Below are 22,842 nucleotides of genomic sequence, written 5' to 3'. Positions count from 1 at the left end.
TTTTAAGAAAAAAAACCCGGCATTTAAAAAAAAAAATCCAAGAAATTGACACGGCATTATTTCCTGTAACCAAACTGCTTCTAGAAGTCACTTTAAAGCAGAACATATTACTTTTCCTTTTTAACAATTTTATTGACATGTAATTCACATGTTATAAATTCCACCCCTTTAAAGTTTCTGTTTCACTGGTTTTTAATATTTACAGAGTGGTACAGCTATCACCATTAATTCCAGAACATTTTTTACCTACAAAGAAATCCCATATCCATTAGCAGTTACTCATCATTCCTCCCTGTTGTTAGCGCCTGGAAACCACTAATATGTTTCCTGTCTTCCATGCGTTTTCCTTTTCTAGACATCCTATATGAATGGAGTCCTACTCTCTGTAGGCTTATGACTGGCACCTTTCACTTAGCCGTCATGTTTTCTGGGTTTTCTCTTGTAGCAGATATCAGTCTTTCATTCTTTTTTTGTGGCTGAATAATATTCCACTGCATGAATATAACACATGTTATTTATCTGTTCATCAGTTGATGGGCATTTGGGTTGTTTCCACTCTGGTTATTAGGAATAATTCTGTGAACATTCATGTATACGTGTCTGTGTGTACAGATGTTTGCAATTCTGTTTGTTATATACCTAGGAGTGGAATTGCTAGGTTGTGAGGTAACTTTATGTTTGAAAGTCTTTGAAGAATTCCCAAACTGTCTTCCACAGTGGCTGCACCATTTTCCATTCTTGTTAGCAGTGTTTGAGGGTTACTAAATTTTCTGAATACTTTCGTTTTTTAGCAGGTAACTATTGAAACACATGCAAGCTAAGGAAAAAGTCATAAAGCTTGTAAGACAGCTGAGCAAAGAAGAGAGTTGTGGTATTTTAAAAGTATTTAAATGAGGATTCATTTCTTAGAACAAAATAGCTGTCTTCTGATTCGCTAATAAGTTTATTCACTAAGAAATACACATCACTATATCCTTAAGAGCTCAGGCATGAAATTTGATTCTGTAAAACATGTGTATAGTTGATCCTTAAATAACACGGCTTTTAGGGAGGTCAATCCCCCCTACACAGTTGGAAATCTGAATATAACTTTTGACTCCTCCAGAACTTAATAGCCTACTGTTGACCAGAAGCCTAACATAAAGAGTCAACATCTATTTTGTATTTCTATTATATACTATATTCTTATAATAAAGCTAGAGAAAATGTTAAGAAAATGTTTAAAATCATAAGGAAAATACATTTATAGTACTGTACTGTCATTATTAAAAAACATCTGCATATAACTGGACCCACACAGTTCAAACATGTGTTGTTCAAGGGTCAACTGTATTTCAAACTCTTAAGGACCTTTTCTATTGGTCACAGTCTTCTTAGTGCTTCAGAATTTTAAATCACACTGCAATGGACCAGGTTCATGAGTGCCCTCTCCTGTTGCCCCTGTAGAGTTCCTAGCTCCAGTTTAAAATCACAGCCTATTTTGTCCAGCTCAACTTTACAGTAAGAGTTGATGTCTGTGAACCTACATCTCTATAGTATTTCTCTTCCTTACTTTTCCTAAAAATCTTTACAGTTTACATTTAGAAGTAGACTCTTTTTGAAGTGTTATTTTCTTTTATTCACAGAATTTTAGCAAACTGGTTACAAGTCAAGTTCATGGGAGGTGATGGCTCAGTGGGCGACATGAGCAGTGAAGCTGGGGGCATTCAGACGCTCGCTCTGTTTCACGCACTCAGCAGCAAAGGGGATCAGACTGTCGCTGTCAATGTGTGTATAAAGGTGGGTGAGAATCCCGTGTATTTACTTCTGTGATTTTCTTATTTCACTCATTCCCAGACATAATTGGAATCCTATAAGTGCCTTGAAGTGGTTTTGAAGGAGTGTAGGAGGCTCAGAAGCCTGTGTCAAGTCTGTTCCTCCCTGAGTCCTCATGACATCCCATGGATCACCCTCTTGGTGTGACATACCAAGCTATAGATTCTCAGGAGTGCAGCGAGCCTTAACCGGTTATTTCAGGTCACAGACCTCTTTGAGAACTTGGTGAAAACTCAGAACCATCCTGCACAGATTCACATAATTCAGGAGCCCTGGACTCCGTGCGCCTCTGGTAATTAACCCAAGAGGGATGAGAGAGCATTGCACAACAGTGCGATGCCTGTTATGTCGTGTGGTTTGCCAGTAGCTGACACCTTTATGATAATAGCTTCCTGATACATCAGTTTTATGGTTTTTAATCCTATGCAGTGTTCACTAAACTTGGTCCCAGCTACTGCAGAAGTGCAGTACTGGGCATTTCAGGTCAGTTGGTTTTATTTTATATTCAGGTTGTCCTCAGTTTTTGATTATAAGTTCTAATTTTGTTCTTTATAGGGGTTTGTATAGTGCAGATGTTAACTGGTTCCCTGAGAGATTTTTTTTTAAATTTTATTTTGTTTTTATTGAAGTAGAGCTGATACACAATGTTAACATTTACTTCAGGTGTACAGCATAATGATTCCGTAAGTCTGTATGTTACAGTGTGCTCACCACAGTATCTTTACTGTCACCATACAACGCTGTTACAAAAGCATTGACTCTGTTCTCTGTTCTGCACCCTTTATCCCCATTATTCATTCCATGACTGGGAGCTCGTAACTCCCACTCTCCTCCATTTTGCCCTGCCTCCACTCCCTCCCCTCTGGCAGCCATCACCTGAGAGATTCTTGTTTAGTGAGAACCTGTTTCCTCATTAGCTTTAAGCCTACATAAATAGATCTTAGGTATTAGTGGTATTAGTGTATGTGTTCAGATAAACCCAGATGTGTATTTTATTTGCTTGGAATATAGCAGTGCAGGGCAGAAAGTGTGGGCTTCTGGGGTTGATCGCTGCTGCTCTGGCCAGCTCTTTGAGCCTCATTGTGGTGCCTTCTGTAATGTGGTCATGACTCTGCTCCAAGGTCTCATGAGGGCTAGCTGGGCTGCACGCTCAGATGGGGGCTCAGCGAGAATCCACTCTCTCCTGTGTGTCCTGACGTGGCCTACTGTGCCTAGACCTCTCCTCTTCCTAAGAAGGTCACCTTTGTGCCACACTCTGCTCATGTGCGAGTGATACTCTAGTCCATGTTCCCTCTTCAAATTGGAACTTCTTCAAATTGTAGTTTGGTTATAGGGTTTTTGTTTATTTTGTTTTTCCATTTTATTTTATTTTTTTTAATTTATTTATTTGTTTATTATTTATTTATTTATTTAAGTAAACTCTGTACCCAATGTGAGGCTCTAACTCATGACCCTGAGATCAAGAGTCCGTCCCATGCTCTTCTGACTGAGCCAGCCAGGCGCCCATGTTTTTCCATTTTAATACTATTTATTTTATTTTCTAAATGTAAAAGTAATACATGTATGAAGTTTAGAAATATAAGGAAATATAGAGGAAGCACAAAGATAATAAGAGCCATTTATTCTCTCACCATTTAGGGGTAACAGTCATGTCTTGGTTCATGTTCTTCCCTTTTTTCCTATGACCATAAAGTCAGATTTCACCAATTGGACAATTGGTTGTTCCTCTTGCCTTTATTCTTAAGTCTTTTAATCAAAGCAATACTTGCATGTAGTTAAAAAGTCAGATAACATCTCATGATTTATAATGAGACATAGCAGCCCTTTCCCCTCTCGTAGCCCCTATTCCTAGGGCTTGATTTCTGTTGTGTTTCCAAATCGCATGCTTATGTTGCTCTTTCTCAACTTCTCTACTTGAGATGTTCTTCACTGACTTCCCGTTAAAATATATCTTTTGCTGTACAACAAATTACCCCCAAACTTAGCAGCTTAAAATAGCAAACATTTATTATCTCATAGCTTCTGTGGGTCAGAAGTGCAGGTTGTGGTTTAGTTGGGTCCTCTAGCTCAGGGTTTCTCACAAGGTGGAAATCAACATGTAAGCCAAAGCTCTGGTCTCATCTGAAAGCTTGACTGAGGGAAGATCCACTTCAAAGCTCACTCTCATGGTTGTTGGCAGGATTAATTCCTTGCAGGCTGTGTCTGGGGCCTCTCCATAGGGCAGCTTATAACATCAGCTGGGCAAGATGGCAGTCTCTCTGTAACCTAATTACAGAAGTGACATCCCGTCACTTTTGTCTGATTCTGTCTGTTAAAAGTGAGTCAGGGCAGGGGATCGTGCAAGGGCGTGGGCACTAGAAGGTGGGATTGTGGGAGTGTCTTCATGGCTGCACCCCATGCTAGGTGAGGAGTGAACTCTTACATCATGGTCCTACCCAGCCTTCCCCAGTTCCCAGGGTGGCTACATCATCACTTCATCTTACCTCAGTGAGTGGGGTCACATTTTGATGGCTGTGTGACTGCTATTTGCCCCAGAACCAGCAAGTGTTCTGTGACTACATTTCTTTTTTTTTTGCAAGTAATAGTTGCCTTATTTTCTCACTTAATGTAGTTTTCTCTGTATCTTTCATTATTTTTTACCCAAATATGCCACCATGTTGGCTACATACATCTTAGTAGGGGTTTCCAGATGCTCTGTCACTTCACCTTATCCCTTCACCTTTGAGAAAGTGCCATCCTCTTGCTCCCCTCTGGGCTGACCTTGTGTCCCAGAGTGTGGCTGCCACTCTGGTCTCCATACAGTAGCATGGTCCTGCTCCTTCCCCTGCTGACTCTGACCTTGGGCAAGTTACTTGCATATGAATGAGTACTCTTAGGAGCCTTTTTTTTTTTTTAATATTTTATATTGTTTATTTGTATAACACCAACAGGGTCTCTGCTCTCTGAGCTTTCCTGATTTTCATTTTGTTCATTTCCTCCCCTTCCCCAATTTTTGCTTTGTTTGTTTGTTTGTTTCGGTTTTTAATTAATCTCGGACTGGCTTGTACCTCCTGGAGAGAAAGCCTCTCTCCTTCAGAAGTCGCGCTGCATTCCTCATCCATTCACTCAGGTATGCATTTCACAAGTATTTGTTGAGTGACTTCTCTGTCTCAAGCATTATTCCAAGTGCTGGGCATATAGCAGACAGCAACACAAATCCCCATTCTCAGGAGCTAATGTCCCAGTGGGAAAAGGAAGCTGTGTGTGTGGGGGGAGTATTGAGCACGCCTCCTCCCTGGTTGATAATCCAAATTATGACTGTCATTCTCCCCTTTCCCGCTCCTGCTGGCTTATATCTATTTTATTTTATTTTACTTTATGTTATGTTATTTATGTATTTATTTCATCATGACAATTGCACTCCTTAACCCCCATCACCTGTTTCACCCATCTCTCCTCTGGTGACCATCAGTTTGTTCTCTGTGGTTAAGTCTGTTTCTTGGTTTGTCTCTTTTTTTTTTTTTTCTTTGCTCATTTGTTTTGTTTTGTAAATTCCACATGTGAGTGAGATCTTATGATCCCTCTTTTACCTAAGAACAAACTGAAGCTCCGAGAAGTTAGAATAAATTGCCCCAGGCCACACAGCTACCAGATGGTGGCACCACACACAGGTGCCCTTGCGGGTCAAGTGAGTTAATACCTGTAGAGTTCTTAGGACCACACCTGCCTCCTACCAAGTGCTTATTTGGTCCTGCCATTGACAGCAGCAGCTATGTTTTTTCTTGGTTTAGTTTCCTGTTTGGTGGGGTGCATGTTCCAGTTTCTTCCAAAGAAAGGATCTGTGGGAATAGAATTTCCTTATTCCTTGACTCTCTGAACATGTGTTTACCCTCATATTTGCTTTATGGTTTATCGAGGTTTGTAGAAGTGTGAGTTGGTTTTTCCTTCCAGTTTTGCTCCATGGTCACCTGGCATCCAGAGTTGCTGCTGAGATGTCTAAGGTGATTCCTGTTCTTTTCTCTGTGACCTGGTTTTGTTTTTCTCTAGAAGCCTGCTCTCTGTCCCTGGGGTTCTGAAAGTCCCCTTGGGTATGCCTGGTGCTGACTTCTGTGCTCACTGTGCTGGGCTTGGCAGGTCCTTGTGGGCTGGAGACGACTGTTCCACTTGTGGGATGTTCTTGCATCTCAGTGCCACCTGTTTTCCTTCTCTTTTTTTCTGTTCTCTCTTGAACTCCTATGAAACAGGTGTTGGATCTCATCAATTAATCCTCTGAACTTCTTATCCTTCCTACTCTATTTTCTGTCTTGTTTTTAAATAGTGTGCTCTGGGAGATTCATTGACTTTATATTCCACATGTTCTGTTGAGTTTTTTATTCTATACATATCATTTCATTTCCTTGTTCTTATCCTTATTTGACTTTATCATGTCATTTTGTGACTATTTTTGGATGCATCGTCAGAGGAAATCAGGATTTTTGAGGTCTGAGTTTTCTTATGTCCCATGCATTATCTGTTTCCTTTGGATTTCCTTTTCTCTGTTATTCTAGCCTCCCCTTTTATGTTGGAGGCTCTCCTCAGACACCTTATCTGAGGCTGCCCATACCTGAATGGGCCCTAAAAGGCTGGTCATAAGCTCTGTGTTTGGGGGGGTAGAGGGTAACTGAATAGCAAGGCCACCTTTTTTGGGGGATACCGCCAAATGTCAGGACCTGGTATCTCTTGCATTGTTTGGTTTCTTTGGAAAGGATCCATCTTGTCTCTTCCTCTTGGGACAAGTAGGGAGTGGCTAATGCTGAGTCCCCTCCACTATGCCTGCATCCTCTCAGGATAGGATGCCTGCCCAGGGGGCAGGATGCACTTCGAGGCTGCCTGCGCAGGGGGCTGGATGACCTGTAGGGCCACTGCTGTGTGTGTGACTTGTCCATGTGGTCCTGAACCTCACCTCTGGCTCTTGGTGCCACTGGGTCTGAGTGCTTAGGGCTTTTGCAGGCTCAGCTGGTCTGGTTCCTTCCATACCAGTATCTCTAGCCCTTCAGGACTAGCTTCCTCTGCTTCCTTAATCAGGTGGTTGTTCCCATCTGCATGATGCTTTCTAGAAACTGATCAGAATCCCTTGGCTGCTGCTGGTTTGCCTTTACCGCCTTCTGTTGTTATGGGCGTACCTGGTTGGTTTGTTTTTTGGGCTTACCTGTTTTTATACCTGTTTAAGGGTAATTGTTCAGATTAAAGTAACATCTTCAAACACAGTTCTATCTAGAGGCTGAATTATCTGTTGACCTGGTTATTTCTTGCACTAATGTACAGTCTCCTGGAGGGAGGGCAGCCCAGAGAGCAGTGAGCATTTGGTCGCACTTGCTCTGGGGCTCACAGTCTCTGCTGATTTGTCCTCTGGTGTGTCCCTCCTGATGGTCTAGATGTTGTTCCAGGTGGCTCACGGTGCCCTTAGCGACTGTGCCCTTGATGCCGTGGAGACACAGAAGGAGCTCCTGGGAGCCAGTGGGCTCATGCTGCTGCTTCCCCCCAAAGTGGAGAGCGAGGACATGGCGGAGGAGGACGTGTACTGGCTGTCTGCGTTGCTACAGATCAAGCAGCTCCTTCAGGCCAAGCCCTTCCAGCCTGCGCTTCCACTTGTGGTCCTTGTACCTAGCCCAGGAGGGGACGCCATGGAGAAGGAAGTGGAAGATGGTTTGTGAAGGCAATTTCGTTGATGAACCCACATGTTTAATAAATGGGTCGAGCCCCTGGTCTGAGGAAGTGTTGGCAATGTGGTGTAGGGGGTCAAGGGACAGTGGTGACTAGGAGCAGGGCTGGGTGGGGTCAGTGCAGTGAGATGTGTTTGTCTGCACACTGAGAGCAGAAGATAGGTGACCTCCATTTGTTTCTGTCAAAGGTCTGATGCTGCAGGATTTGGTTTCAGCTAAGCTGATTTCAGATTATACCGTTATTGAGATCCCTGATTCCGTTAATGACTTACAAGGTACAACTAAGGTAAGTCTTCATCATTTTTAAAGGCCCAGTAAGACACTTCAGTTGTCCCCTTTTGTTCTGTCTTAATAAATGTACAAATAATACAAAAAAAAGAAGATAGCAGGAAGGGAAAAATGAAGGGGGGGAAATCGGAGGGAGAGATGAACCATGAGAGACTATGGACTCTGAGAAACAAACTGAGGGTTTTAGAGGGGAGGGGGGAGGGGGATGGGTTAGCCCGGTGATGGGTATTAAGGAGGGCACATACTGCATGGAGCACTGGGTGTTATACGAGAAGAATGAATCGTGGAACACTACATCAAAAACTAATGATGTACTGTATGGTGACTAACATAACAATAAAAAAAAAGTAAGTGTAATGTATATTACTGCTTGGATTTTTTAAAAAATTAATTTATTTTATGTAAATTCAGTGAACGTATAACGTATTATATTATTGGTTTCCGAGTAGGTTGTCAGTGATTCATCAGTCTTATATAATACCTGGTGCATATTACATCACATGCCCTCCTTAATGCCCATCACCCAGTTACCCCCTCCCACCACCCCTCCCCCCTCCAACAACCCCCGTTTGTTTTCTATGCTTAAGAGTGTCTTACGGTTTGTCTCCCGCTCTGATTTTGTCTTGTTTTTATTTTTCCTCTCTTCTATGATCTTCTGTTTTGTTTCTTAAACTCCACATATCACTGCTTGGGTTTTTAACTTTATGTTTTGTCAGGCAGCTTTCAAAAAATATAAGCAGAAATCAAAATAAAAGATAAAATCTGCCCCCACAGTCTTGCTGTCTACAACCAATTAAATTGTTTATGTAAATTTCTTTAGAGGTTTTGTTGTAACAGTTCCATTTAGGGAAAGAAGTGCTGGGAATTACAGTGAAAGTAACTGCAGGAAGGAAGATGTAAGGGTGTGAGAGCATGTGGGTGTGCGGTGAGACGTTAGGCCTAAGCATGGGGAGACATGGCTTCCCTTTCTGTGCATGGTGAAGACGATGTTCAGGACTGGTTTCCCTCGGGCCAGAGCACTTTCAGGGGTGATCCTGCAGGCTGCATTCCTCGGGGTAGGATGGGACCTGGAGCCCCTCCCTGGGAGGCTTAGGAGGCCGAACTCAACTACAGTGGAAGTTTCTGCCTGCTTCCTGGTGTGGTTGATAAGGTGGTGCTCGCCGTGGCACCTGCTGTGGGAGGAGCACTTTCAGGAAGCTCTTTCTGGAAAACAGGGTGAATTGTTTAACCAAGTCTCTTCTGACTGTCTTTGTGTCTCAGGTTTCACAGGCCGTGCAGTGGCTGGTCTCTCACTGCCCCTGTTCCCTTGACCTTTGCTGCCAGACCCTCGTTCAGTATGTGGAAGATGGGGTTGGTCGTGAGTTTAGTGGCCGGTTTTTCCATGACAGAAGAGAGAGGCGGCAGGGCGGCCTGGCCTCACAGGAGCCTGGAGCCATCATCGAGCTGTTCAACAGTGTGCTGCACTTCCTCGCCTCCCTGGTGTCCTCTGAACAGCTGTGCGACCTGTCCTGGCCTGTCACTGAGTTTGCTGAGGCGGGGGGCAGCTGCCTGCTTCCTCACCTTCATTGGAACGCCCCGGAGCACCTGGCCTGGCTGAGGCAGGCTGTGCTCAGCTTCCAGCTTCCACAGATGGACCTTCCACCCCTGGGGGGTGCGTGCTCATGCTGAGGGGTCCTGGCTGGGGAGGAATGTGGGACAGCCAAGCCTCCTGTTTTCTTTCTTACTGTACTGACAGTCTGGCAGGTATTGGGCACTAGTGTGAGGTTTGTGTATCCTCCTTCCCCGTTCCCACACCGTACCTGCTTGCACCTGCCTTTCGGTTCAGGAGTCAGATAGGGCTGGGGCTCTCTGTATGGGGGGGCTGTTGGCTCTTTACCACCAAGAGAGCAGTCTGTGGGTGTCTGCACAGCCCAAGGAAGAAGGTGGTGAGTGATGTCGGGAGGAATGCTTAACCCAAGGCCTGTGGTTTTTGAATTGACAGCAGGTTCTGTCCTGCCTTTGCCACAGGGTGTGGGGGCAAAGAGCATGGGGACCAGGTAGCCCTGCCCATGCTGCTGGCTCTGCTGGGGCCATGCCACACAGTGCTGCTTTACCGCTAGTGTTCCTTCTTTGTCAAAGAAGCTTCTGTTCTGTGACTCTGGTTGTGTCCAGGTGAGGTTGTTCTGATGAGACTTTATAGGTCCCCTGGGCTGGGCAGGGAGGTTGTCTCTTCCCTTGTTGACACTGGTAGGAGGGAATGAGGCTGTTTGCTACTTATGTGGCAGGACCACTCTCCTTTGGGCCTTGTGGAACAGAGGCCTCAGGTGCCCTTCTAAACTTCGGGGTGTGGTCTTCAGTAGGTCCAACCAATGCTTGTTACTGAAGAAACCCAAAGGGAAGGGAATCACACAGCATAAATCCTCTGTGCTGTGAGCTAGTGCAGGTTTCCCCAAGAGAAGCCCAGACTTCCTCTACCAGAGCCACCTGGTTGCTGGTTAAAATACAGATTTCTGGTGCAACCACAGGCCTGGATAGTCAGAGCCTCTAAGGTGGACTCTTTGTTGTGTATTTTGTCCAGGGTGCCTGCACCTCTTACTGGGACATAGGGAAGGAGATGTTCTTCCCTCCCTCAGCAGCTGTGGTTCTGTTATTTTCAAATTCAAAAGCAAACTTCTCAAATACACAGTTGTCTTTTTCTAAGAAAATGTAGTGAGAACATTTTGTGTAGTATATGCCTATGCTTTGGCCAAACCTTGTAACTGAGGAGGTGCTTTCTCTCCAGCGCCCTGGCTCCCTGTGTGCTCCATGGTCGTCCAGTATGCCTCCCAGATCCCCAGCTCTCGCCAGACGCAGCCTGTTCTCCAGTCCCAGGTGGAAAACCTGCTCTGCAGAACCTACCGCAGGTGGAAGAGCAAAAGCCATTCCCTGGGCCAGGGGACAGGGCCCTCAGTTGCTGAGATCCCATGGGACGATGTCATTGCTTTGTGCATCAACCACAAGCTGAGGGACTGGACGCCCCCCAGGCTTCCCGTCACATCAGGTAGTTAGTACTCGGTGCTGTGTGGTCACCTCAGTGACTTCCAGGTGACTGTAAACATTGGGAGGAGCTAGGAATGTTCCAGGAGAACCTAGACCTACCTCCCTGAAATGGGCCCTTAGGCTGGCTCTAAGTTAGATTTTGGTGACTCTGAGTAGTTATACTGGCCATGCCACAGTCTAGACATGAGCCTGTCTGAACCTTAAATGACCCATGGACGTTGGGGCATATTTGGGGCATGGGAGTAACATAATTGTGTGACTTTAATTAATCAGTAGGACTTGTCCTTAAATCGGTGTATTTAAGCAGATTTCAAGCAGTCACTTGTTGCTCTTTTGATATTCTTTTCTCATTTGTTTTTTGTATTGTCTTTTCAGAGGCTCTGAGTGAAGATGGTCAGATATGTGTATATTTTTTTAAAAACCATTTGAAAAAATATGATGTTCCTTTGTCATGGGAACAAGCCAGAATGCAGACACATAAGGAGCTACATCTGAGTCAGGAGCGGTGAGATCTGTGTCCATTATATATTTCTGTCCCGACAACCAGCAGAGCAAACTGACTTATTCTCCAGAGTACATGGAACATGAATGTTCTACACACAGATTCTAGCCCACTGTGTGTATGTTCTGAAAAGTACTCGAGGAACAGATCATTCTCATGCAAGCATGTTATTTATCAGATAGGCCTGACCCTGAAATCATAACATAGCCAGGAGAGTGTAGACAAAAGAAAGCTGACATCTCATCTGACTTACAAACCTGGTTTAAAAGTACTGAATAAAACGTGTTAGCACATATAATCTTTTAGTACATCAAAAAATTCACAGTAGGCTTTATTCCAGGATAAATCATGTCAACAGAAATCGACTCATGTAATTCGCTATCATAGCATAAAAACAGTGATCATTTCAGTAAATTATTTAAATGCTTTTCTTAAAGTTTATACCCTTCCACCCCAATTTATACTCATTCCTAAATTTCTTATCAAACTTGGGTAAAAAAATTCCTTAGCTTGATAAGGCTTTCTACCATAAAACTACCAAAAAAAAAAAATCTTCTTGCTAAGACATTAGAAACATGTCAGAACCAGCCTGAGCTGCCCCTGACATCACTTGTTCACTGTTGTCCTGGAAATGCTGCCCAGTTCAGGGACACAGATAAGATGGCGTAAATATTAAAAGGTAGGAGGAACTGCCATTTCCACACAGTAAAACTGTCAGTTCAGGAAAATCAGTAGTTATGTCCTTAGAAGTTAAACGACCTTCAGAGTTCAGCAAGGTGATCAGACAGATGGGCCTGCAGCGTACAAAAATTGTCATTCACAGCAGCAACAAACCCTTAACATATGGACATAAACTTACCCAGGAAAGGCCTTAAACCCCTGTGAAGGGGACTCTCGGGGCCCTGAAGGTGCAAAGAAAACCTGAATCAATGAGGGACGGGCTAGCTTTGTTGATGGGAAAATGCAGTACTATGAAGATGTCAGTTCTCAAACGTAAAGTCAGGGCATTTCTAATCAAAAACCCAAAAGGATTTATACTCCTGGTCTTGACAAGTTAATTCTGAAATTCATCAGTATGAGAAAATGTGTAGCAGTTACTGAGAAAATTTTGAATTAAAATAACAAGGAGGGTCTACTGTGCCTGATAGCAGAACATACAGTAAAGTTACAGCAGACTAATCAGATCAGGGAATCCAGAAACAACCACATGTGACGAAGCACCATGCCAACCAGTGAGAAGAGGATAGCCATTGGCATCTGTTTGGAGAAAACAGTAGATACTCTTTCTTTCACTGTTTGTGAATATTACTTACACATGGATTTAAGAGCTAAATGTCAAAATAAGAACCTTGCCAATATTAGGGGAAAATAGAGACCTTGTTGATAACCCTGGGATGGGAAACCAAACTCGGAGGAGAGAAGCTCCGAGCTGCCCAGGAGAGAAGGGAAGCCTCTTCCATAAGGCAGAAGACCCTGTGCCCAAGCCTGACCCCAAGGGAAGCCAGAAATAGGCAAGGTCTGGGACTCTGTGTCTACACCCACACTCCTGATGCTGGAGGAACCCCTTCTCCCTCTTTCCTGACCATAACCATTTCAAAACATGTACTTACAGTTTGGGGATAAAGTCTTTTCATCCTGCAAACAAGTTTCCGGCTCCGTTACTACACACGCACCGGAAAGGGAAGAGGAATGTGGAGCATGGCCCAGAGGGGCGGGTTCCCAGCACCCAAGATCTGATGTGCCGAGCCTCTGCCCAGGAGCTGCTAGCCCAGTGTCTGTCCCAGAGTCTGCTGCTGGAGAAAGAGGAGAGCAAGAGGTGAAGTCCATTCCCTTCTGTTTATTGTATCCTTTAGGCTTCTTCGTGCTGGATTAGTAAGGATCCCAGTGATGTGACTTTGTTTAAAAAAGGCCAGTCAGACGTGTAAAGTGTAAGCTCTTTGAAGGCAGAGGCAGGGCCTTAGTATGTCTTAAACTGTTTCTTATTTGAAAGCCATTTCACTTATTGTTCACTATTGAGAGTCAGTCCTAAGTTTTCTGGTGGGAAGAAAGTGTGGCTGGCTTCTGGAATGTCTTCAGTGGATAGTGCTGAATGTCTGGCTGGCACCAGCTCTCTGCCCTCGGCAAGCCTGAGGGTGCCGTTGCATCGTCCCACACTGTAGACCCTCCTCTGTATCTCCCACCACCATGTTATGGTTTCACTAAGTGAACCAGGAAGAAGGCACTTTACAAAGTGGTCCGTACCCAGCCCCCACCCCCAGCAGCCTCCCTGGGTCTAGCTTATCACCAAGGGTAGCCCCTCCCCTTGGCTGGGATTCCATCTCCCACCCACTCAGGACACTCCAGTGAGCGTCCCTCTCTGTTGTGTCCCCTCCCCGCCCCCTCCCAGCACCCAGACTGGGGACCATCCCTGAGTTTCTGCTCCCTTGACTGTAAACTCCTCAAACAGTGTGGTCCTCTTTTCTCAGTCTCTCCTGACCCCCTCTCTACCCGCATGTCTGCTCTGGTCAGGGTCACTGCAGCCTGCACAAAGCTGAACTGACCATGGCAGTGTTCCATACCTTTGTTCTCTCCCTCCTGACTCCCAGGAGGCCCTGAGTCCCTTTCCTGCCCAGCTGGCAACTCCCCCTAGGACTCTCCTGGTTCTTCCTCATCCCTGTGCACTCCTACCTATCTTTTGTGTCATCTGCATCCCCACTCCCCAGTGAAAGCATCCGGTTCATGAATTTTTAAATAACATCAATATTCTGACAACTCCAAATTTATATCTCAACCCCTGAGTTCTCTGAAGTCCAGATTTGAATATCCAACTGGTTTCTTGAAGTCTTCATTAGTCATTTATAGGTTGCGTGATAGCCATCTCAATGCTAACATCCCAAATCTAATTCCCAATTTTCCCCCAGTCAGCTCCTCCTTCGATGGTCTTCTCAGCTGATGGGGCTTTGTCCTTCCAGCTGCCCTGGCCAAATGTCTTGGAATTATCCCTCCACATCCAGTTCATCCATAAATCCTATTCTATTAAAAATATATTCAGAATTGGACCATTTTTTGCAGTGGGCTGTGGTGTAGTCTTGGCAGACCCATTGTGAGCCTTTCACGTGTTACTCCTTTGCTTATAACCTTCCAGTGGCTTCTTCTCCAATTAAAGGCAGAGTCTTTATGAAGTGGGCAGGCCCTACATGCTCTGCATCCCATTTCCTTTCTGACCTCTCTGCTCCTTCAGCATGCCAGGCAGCACACAGCCAGGCCTTTGTGTTTGCTGCTCCTTTTGCCTGAACTCCTTAGCCACCTTCCTGATATACCGTGGCTCACCTTGCACTCTACGTCCAGTCTCTGCTCAAATGTCTGCTTCTCAGGGAGGCCCTCCTTACTCGTCCCCCGAACCTTCTGGTCGTATCTCTGCTTTGTCTTTCTCACCTTCAGACCACATTTCCCTTACCTTGTGTTCCTGTCTTTCTCCCCTCAGTAAAGTATAAGCTGCTTACAGCCAGACCTTGTGTGTTTTCTTTCAGTGCTATAACCCTGGTACCTAGAATGGTGCCTAGTGTTTGGTGGGGGCTTGATAAATATGTGTTGGAAGAGTGAATGAATGTGTCGTGATTTCCAAAGTAGATTTTCCTAGGTCTGTCTCATTTAAGCAGTTGGATCAGATGGTTTTTCTTGAAAAGACTAGTGTATGGAGTGAACAGCTCTGAAGTGTGTTAGGTGGCAGTGGGGTATTATTTTGAGTTAATTTTAACTATAACCATCAATCCATATATTTGGATAATCCATTAAGAGATAAGAATTACCAGGGCGCCTGGATGGCACAGTTGGCTAGCCATCTGATTTTTTTTTTTTAACATTTTATTTATTTATTTGACAGAGAGAGACACAGCAAGAGAGGGAACATAAGCAGGGGGATTGGGAGAGGGAGAAGCAGGCTTCCTGCTGAGCAGGGAGCCCGATGTGGGGCTCGGTTCCAGGACCTAGCCATCTGATTCTTGATTTTGGCTTGGGTCATGATCTCAGGGTTGTGGGACTGAGCCCTACATTGGGCTCTGTGCTCATTGCGGAGTCGCCTTGGGATTCTCTCTCCTCCCTCTGCCCCTCCCGCTTACGTGTTCTCTCTCTAAAATAAATAAATAAATCTTAAAAAAAGAAAAGAGAGATAAGAATTACTTATAAACACCAAATTAAGGGTGCCTGGGTGGCTCAGTCGGTTAGGTGGCTGCCTTTGGCGTGGGTCATGATCCCCGGGTCCTGGGATCGAGCCCCACATTGGGCTCCCTGCTTGGTGGGGAGCCTGCTTCTCCCTCTCCCTGCTCTGCCTGCCGTTCCCCTGCTTGTGCTCTCTCTCTCTGTCAAATGAATAAATAAAATATTTAAAAAAAAACCCCACACACCAAAATAAGCCAGAGAAAATAAACCAAATGAGAGAATTATGAGTAATATTAAGTAACATGCAAAAGCAGTTTTTGAATAAATGCCACCTTTTCCATTAAATCTAATTTGGGCTTATAAATTAAAGAGAAGATTAAAATTTTTAAGAGTATGATTCTACTTCTCAGTTGATGTCATAACTTTGTTCTATCCTTAGTACAAAGCAAAGCTTTAAAAAATTAGAAGTAGGAGCACTTAGCTGGCTCAGTCGGTGAAACATGTGATTCTTGATCTTGGGGTTGTAAGTTAAAGTCCCATGTTAGTTGTAGAGATTACTTAAAATCTTAAAAAAAATTAAAAATATATACAGGAGAAAAGTGAATGATCGTTAAATGTTTTCTTCCTCATTCTCAAATGCTTTAGGTTTGAAGATCAGCTTCAGCAGTGGTTGTCTGCAGACTCAGGAGTGTTTACGGATTCAGTGTCCCTTCCCCTCTACCTTCCTCGGACTCTGGTGTCTCTGCCTCAAACTATTGAACCTGTGATGAAGACAGTGACCGCTACTAGCCCTCAGGTGGGAGGAGAGTACATTTGGCATTTGAATTAGAATTCAAGACTGAGAGAATGGCTGGGAAAAGTAATGTCTCCATTCATCCTATGGTGTTGTGATGACCAATAAATTATCAGGTTAAATAAGATATTTTCCTAAGCTTAATCTGTCAGTGTTATAGAGGCCCAACTAATTCTGTGTTTCTACTTGTCAAATGAAGGGAGAGTGGAATTAAAATATGCTTAAGAACCGAACAAAACCCGTAACTGCGCTGGCACGCAGTGAGGGCACTGAGCAGAATAACAAAGGGGATGACAGTGGCTTCTGTTTGTGCACATCATGTCCAAGCCTTGGCATCACCCTGAGCTTCCTTTCTGGGATTAACCTTCCCTGAGGAAAATTAATGAATGAAGATAAGATCACAGATGTCAGGGGCTCACCCAGGATTGTCCAGCTGCTCTGTGGCCGAGCTGCTTTTCAAAGCCACACTTGACTGGCTCCAAAGTTCAAGGTCTTTCTACCTCCCCATCCTCCTTCAATGGTATAAGAAGCAAAAATAGTTTTCATCATAGATACATAATGCTGGACAGGTAGAAGGTCTGCTCCTGGACTGGCTTTAGGAAGCCCTTCAATAGGGGAGAAAAGCAAATGAAGATGACATACTGTTTACATTTATCAGCTTGGCAGATACCTTCAAAATAGTTACACACTTTGACTTAACCATTTTGCCCTAAAGAAACTACTATATGTAACAAAAATTAATGTTTTTTTGTTCGTTTGCTTGTTTTTTGTTCACTGTAGTGTTAATCATACTGCATAAAAAATGGAAACTGGATATCCAAAGATAGGGGTCTGGCTGCTATTACAGGTCATATGATGGAATAGCTCATAGCCCTCCACAGTGATATTTTATAAAAATAATTGACACTAAAAGTTGCTGATGATACAATCTGAAGGAAACATTCTATGTGCAGGTGATACCAGCTGTATATGTATATGCTAGAAGAGGCTGGAAGGATGTAGGATAGGTGCCAAGAGGTGTGTTTGTTGAGCCCAGTAGGCCCCAGATGAAGTTTCTAACATGAGCCAGATCTACTGCCCTTAAAGAGAGTATATTTGGGTTCCTGGATATCCCAAAACTATTTTTAGGTTCTTTTTTATTTAAATAGAATGAAAGGACAGGGGAGCAGCTGCAGTTGTCAGAGGCAACAGGCACATCTATGAGCGAACGGCTAAAGCACCTGGAAAGGCTGATGCGGAGTTCAAGGGAGGAGGAAGTTGCCTCTGAGCTCCATCTCTCTGCACTGCTGGACATGGTGGACATTTGAGCTCCTGGACATGAGAGAGGGAAGGTCTCCAGAAGATTTTTGCTTTTACTCAAAATAATGTTATTCTCAGATGCTTGATGCACTGTTGGGAATGTGATTATTAATCATGCAAATAAACATTTGAATGTCTACTGAGGCCTTTTCTAGTTTTCAGAATGAAAGGCTCTTTTCTCCTGGGTAGTGTCTTTGATATTCTTATGTTTCATCTCCTCAGACTGTCACCCATCAACATACGCTCTGAGGGAGTTTGCAGCTTACATTTCTGTGTGTGTCATTTGCTGTCACAGCAAAGTTGCAGTCACTGATGTGCCAGACATCACTAATTCAGGGACGAATAAAGCACAGGAACTGTGCTTGCAGGCCCACCTCGCTCACATCTGAGAGAGCCAACTGTGTATGTACCTAGAAATCTGAGGATGTGCTTGGGGCATGTCCCTGCACTGGAAGCAGGAGAAGACGAGAGGATTAGGTGGAGGAGAGAGCAGGATTCCTGGAGAGAAGTGCAGGGTGTAGCTGGGGAGAATGGGATGTAGCTGAGAGGATATGATGAAAACCTGGAGGTGCCAGCTTGGTGGTGCTGCCAAGTGAGGACATAGGCCAGACCACAGAGACCCTTGCTGCCTTATTCTGAGTGCTATGGGAATCCACTGTTGGAGGAAAGTGGTTTGGTCACATATTCTTTTTATTTTTTTGAAATAGCGATCGAGAGAGCAGGAGCAGGGGAGTAGAGGGAGAGGTAGAAGAAGGCTCCCCGCTGATCAGGAAGCCCGATGCGGGGCTCAATCCCAGGACCCCGGGATCATGACCTGAGCAGAAGGCAGACGCTTACCTGACTGAGCCACCCAGGTGCCGCCACAAACTCTTTTAAAAATGGCATATGGGGATGGTCAGCAAGACAAGGAAGGGATCTTGAAAGGGGTGCTGTAGCCAGCTAGGTGAAAAAGGAAGGGTATAATCCTGAGTTTGCTAGCAGTTAGTTTGAAAGACGGATAAATCTGAGCCATCTACAGAGAGGCCTTGTTTTTATATTTACTTGTTTTTCTATGTTCTTAATACTTACCCAAAACTTTCTGCCTTAAGTGTAAAGCTCTTCTAACACTATCATGTGCATCAGTTAATGTGCTAGTTCTACTTTCTTATGGAGATAACCCACTGGGAAACACCCGTTTTTCTGCCACAGCATAGACATTTCCTGGATTCTCAGTTCTGTATTTTCCTCTTCCTTTTCTTGCTTTCTCATTTTGGTGGAGCCCGTTTTCTAGCAGCTTTCTGAGCTTGCATATCTTGTCTTTATTTCTACCCTTAATGGAAATGGAATTTTAGGTTGGTAATCATTCCGCTGTGTTTTTGTTTTTTGTTGCTGGAAGTTTTACAAATCATCTCTGCCCATGGTGTTCTTAAATTTCTCAACAACATGCTTGATGCATTGGTCTCCCTCCCCTGTTACTCACCCAAATTGTGCTGAGCACGTAGTAGTGCTTTTTCCCCTAGTGTTACTGCTGTGTGACCAACTACCCCAAACATACATAGTAGCTTAAATTTGGGAAGGATTTGGCTGGGCAGTTTCCTCTTGGGATTTTTCATATAGTTGCAGTCAGGTATTAGCAGGGTGCTGCAGTCACCGGAGGGCTTGACTAGGTTGGATGTCCAAGACAAGTTCATTCACATGGCTGGCAGGTGATGTTGCACTGTCGGCTGGGGGGACAGCAGGGGCTTTCAACCTGAGTGGCCAATATGTGACCTCACTATGTGGCTTGACTTACTCATAGCCAGGTGGCCTCAGGGTAGTGAAACTTCTTACATGGAATCTCAGGGCTCCAAGTGCAAGGGCCCTAGTGAGCAAAATGCAAGCCCAGCTTTGGAACTCATGCGGGCTAACTTTCATAGCACTATATTATATTACAAACATGTGGTTAGAGATGCAAGGGATGGGACACAGATACCATTTATCAATGGGGATGAGTGTTAAGATCATATTGTATAAGAGCATGTGAGATGGGAGATGTTGCAGGAATCTTTTGTTTTAGAGAGAGAGAAGATGCCGAGCAGGCTCCACGCCCAGCGCAGAGCCTATTGCAGGGCTCCATCTCACAACCCTGAGATCATGACCTAGGCTAAAATCAAGAGTTGGATGCTCAACTAGTCAACTAAGCCACCAGGGCACCCCAGCAGGAATCTTTGGAAAACAATCTGCCATGCTTTTTCAGTCTGGAAAATTATCCAACTCTGCTGGAGGTTTTGGAAATTATTTAATATATTCTTCACCTCCACTGTTTCCCTTTGGAACTCCTAATATTTAGATGTTTGACAACCTGGATTGATCCTCTAATTTTCTTTCTTTTTTTTTAAAAGATTTTATTTATTTGAGAGAGAGTGAGAGAGAGCACAGGCTGGGGGGGTGGGGAGGCAGAGGGAGAAGACTCCCTGCGAGTGGGAAGCCTGATGCGGGGCTCGATCCTAGGACCTTGGATCATGACCTGAGCTGAAGGCAGACACTTAACTGACTGAGCCACCCACGTGCCCCGATCCTCTAATTTTCTTCTCTCCTTTATTTTTTCTATCTTTATTTTTTAACCTCCTACCCTAAAACTTCCCTATTTTATCTTCCTATTCTAGTGACTTTTAAAATCTGTTGCCGTATTTTTTATTCCTGAGTCTTTTTTCTTAATGTTTCTTATTTATTGAATCCTGTCCATTTGTTTATTCAGTATATATTTTTGGAATGTTTACTCTGTGCTAGGCATTATTCCAGGCGCTGGGGATATGGCAACAAACAAATTTCAGCCCTCACAGGGCTTGTATTTTAGTGGGGAGATATGGAATAAACAAGATAAGTAGGCAAATTGTTTGGTATGCTAATTGGTGGTAAGCAATGAGGAAAATAAGGGAGGGAAAGAGTGTCAGATGGTTCTTGTTTCATGGGTACAACATCCTACCTCTGTGAGGACATGTTTTTGTCAAAATCCTTTTCCACACCTTGCACCATCTCCATTTCTCAAAATTTCCTTTTTTGGTGTGTTTTGTTGTCTTTCTTCATAGAGGCTTTCCTCAAATGTCTAGCTCATGTTCATGATGGGGCTCTGAGGAGCCTGTTGGAAGCTGTGTCGAGGGTCACAGCCTGCCAGCTGATAGGCTCCTCCACTTATCCACTGGGTCTCAGATGCCAATGTTTGCAGGTCTTTTGGGGGCCATTTGCTCCAGAGAAATCCTCTTCTTACTGCCCAAAGCTGTATGGCTGAGTGGGAGAAGCAGGACTGGGCTCCTCCACGAGTGTAAGGCTTTTACTCATACCCCATTTTCAGTGGCCCTCAGCTGTGTCTGGTTCCTGAGTTCACACCTGCTCTGACTCAGTTGTTAGATGTGACAAGACAACTTACTGGTGACTGATAAGAGCAATCTTAGGAAATGTGAAGAGAAAAGGCTGGTGGCAGAGTTTTCTTTTTTTCGGGGAAGGGATCTATCATCCTACTGCTTATTCAAAGGTCTTCCATTTTCCGCACCTTCCTTGGGTTTGTTAGCAAGAATGGTCTCTTTTCTTGATGGCTTCACCCCAGTATATGGGTTTCAGCTTTCCTCTGGCTTGCTAAGTTGGTTATCCCTCCTTACATCACAATCTCTAGAATTTTGTTGATCTCTTAGTTTCCTGGTACCTCCTCTCCCGTTCTTAAACTGTGAGTTTTTATGATTATATTTTATTTATTTATTTATTTTGAAGATTTTATTTATTTGACAGAGAGAGACACAGTGAGAGAGAGGGAACACAAGCAGGGGGAGTGGGAGAGAGAGAAGCAGGCTTCCCGCTGAGCAGGGAGCCCGATGTGGGGCTTGATGCGGGGCTCGATCCCAGGACCCTAGGATCATGACCTGAGCCGAAGGCAGGCGCTTAACGACTGAGCCACCCAGGCGCCCCTTTATTATTATTTTTTTAAGATTTTATTTATTTGAGAGAGAGAGAGAGACAGCGAGAGCAGGAACACAAGCAGGGGGAGTGGGAGAGGGAGAAGCAGGCTCCCGAGCAGGGAACCCCGATGCGGGGCTCGATCCCAGGACCCCGGGATCATGACCTGAGCCGAAGGCAGACGCTTAACAACTGAGCCATGCAGGTGCCCCTATCTTTTATTACTTTATGTAAGTAGAGCTTGGATGGGAAATGGAAGCCAATGCCTGTGCTCAGTCTGACATGTTTAACTGGAAATTTCCCCCTTAAAAAACCCAAAACTCTGCCACCAGTGTTTTGTCTTCACATTTCCTAAGATTCTTCTTATCAGTCACCAATAAGTTGTCCTGCCACATCTAATCATCAATTCTCGGACCTCATTTTACAATCCCTTCAAAACCTCTACACAGACCACCGTGTCTTCACTTGGCTTCCCTGACTCCACATTCCTCTGGTTTTTCTCCCGTTTCTCTTGCCACACCTCTTCTGAACTGGAAACTATTGGTGCCACAGGGCTCATCCTGAAAATCTTTTCTTTGGAATACTCATTCTCTAGTTGATCTTGTCCAATCTTATGTTTTCAAACATCACCTAAAAATAGGTAACTCTTAAATTCCTCTCTCTAGCCTGTCCTCTCTCGAACACCAGCCCACTCCAACGTACCTACTTGCATGTCTAATGATCATCTCTGTCTTAAAGTATCCCCAATCTAAGCTGAAATCTTCCCCAACACCTTCTCTACTTTTGTAAATGACACCATCCTATGCCTAGTCGTTCATGCCAAAAACTTCAGAGTCTTTTGTATCCAGTTCATTGAACAAGCTGGAATTGGTAGGGAGCATTATTTTCTCCCGTGACTGTCTCTAGAAACTCTTATCTGTGAACTCTCAGACGGATTTTTACAATTTTTTCCTTTCCAAGATACTAAAAAAACCCCAAATTGTTATTTTGCTCATAAAAAGCCCAGTACAGTAAAATACCAAAACTCGAACTGTGCTCCAGTTGGAACCTCTTTCCTCCCTTGGCTTTGCCAGACTCAGGGTTTGAGAGGTCCACGTAGGCTGGAGCCCTAGTTCCCACCTAATTCGTTGAGTTCAGAGACAAACTTCCCATGTTTCCTACTCCCAGGGAAGTACGGATTGGTGAATCTGGGGGGACGGACGGGGTAAAGTGTGCTCGGCTGCTCTGAGGACGCTTTCTGCGACCTGCAGCCTGGTGGGCGTCCTCCCCTCCGCACTCGCTGCCCGGTGCATGTGGGGCAGCCCAGTGGCCGGGAGGCTGCGGCTGGCCAGAGCCTGCGAGATCTGTCCGATTTAGCGCGGGATCAGCGCTGCGCTCTCGATGGCACATGTCAGGGTGTCTTG

General features: G+C 44.5%; 1 protein-coding gene across 4 annotated transcripts in view; it reads left to right on the top strand.

The window, feature by feature from the left end:
- The window catches only part of MCM3AP (minichromosome maintenance complex component 3 associated protein), a 51,937-nt gene extending 34,267 nt beyond the window's left edge, over window positions 1-17,670 (top strand). For 2 of the 4 annotated variants that reach the window (XM_081800885.1, XM_081800874.1), the window contains exons 21-29: window positions 1,626-1,779; window positions 7,209-7,479; window positions 7,685-7,782; window positions 9,045-9,435; window positions 10,546-10,803; window positions 11,178-11,307; window positions 12,917-13,120; window positions 16,087-16,237; window positions 17,383-17,670. In XM_081800885.1, the coding sequence (XP_081657011.1) occupies window positions 1,626-1,779; window positions 7,209-7,479; window positions 7,685-7,782; window positions 9,045-9,435; window positions 10,546-10,803; window positions 11,178-11,307; window positions 12,917-13,120; window positions 16,087-16,237; window positions 17,383-17,541 (1,816 nt within the window). In that variant the 3' untranslated portion in view covers window positions 17,542-17,670. The remainder of the gene's footprint in view (window positions 1-1,625; window positions 1,780-7,208; window positions 7,480-7,684; window positions 7,783-9,044; window positions 9,436-10,545; window positions 10,804-11,177; window positions 11,308-12,916; window positions 13,121-16,086; window positions 16,238-17,382) is intronic. The other 2 variants (XM_081800881.1, XM_081800891.1) reach the window with 1 other exon arrangement.
- Window positions 17,671-22,842: the final 5,172 nt, after the last annotated feature.

The sequence above is a fragment of the Leptonychotes weddellii genome, chromosome 1 (assembly GCF_054177405.1).
Source record: "Leptonychotes weddellii isolate Sample4059 chromosome 1, ASM5417740v2, whole genome shotgun sequence".
In the NCBI taxonomy this organism is placed as follows: Eukaryota; Metazoa; Chordata; class Mammalia; order Carnivora; family Phocidae; genus Leptonychotes; species Leptonychotes weddellii.
The sequence above is the reverse complement of the archived record's forward strand: the minus strand, read 5'-3'. Positions and strand labels throughout refer to the sequence as shown.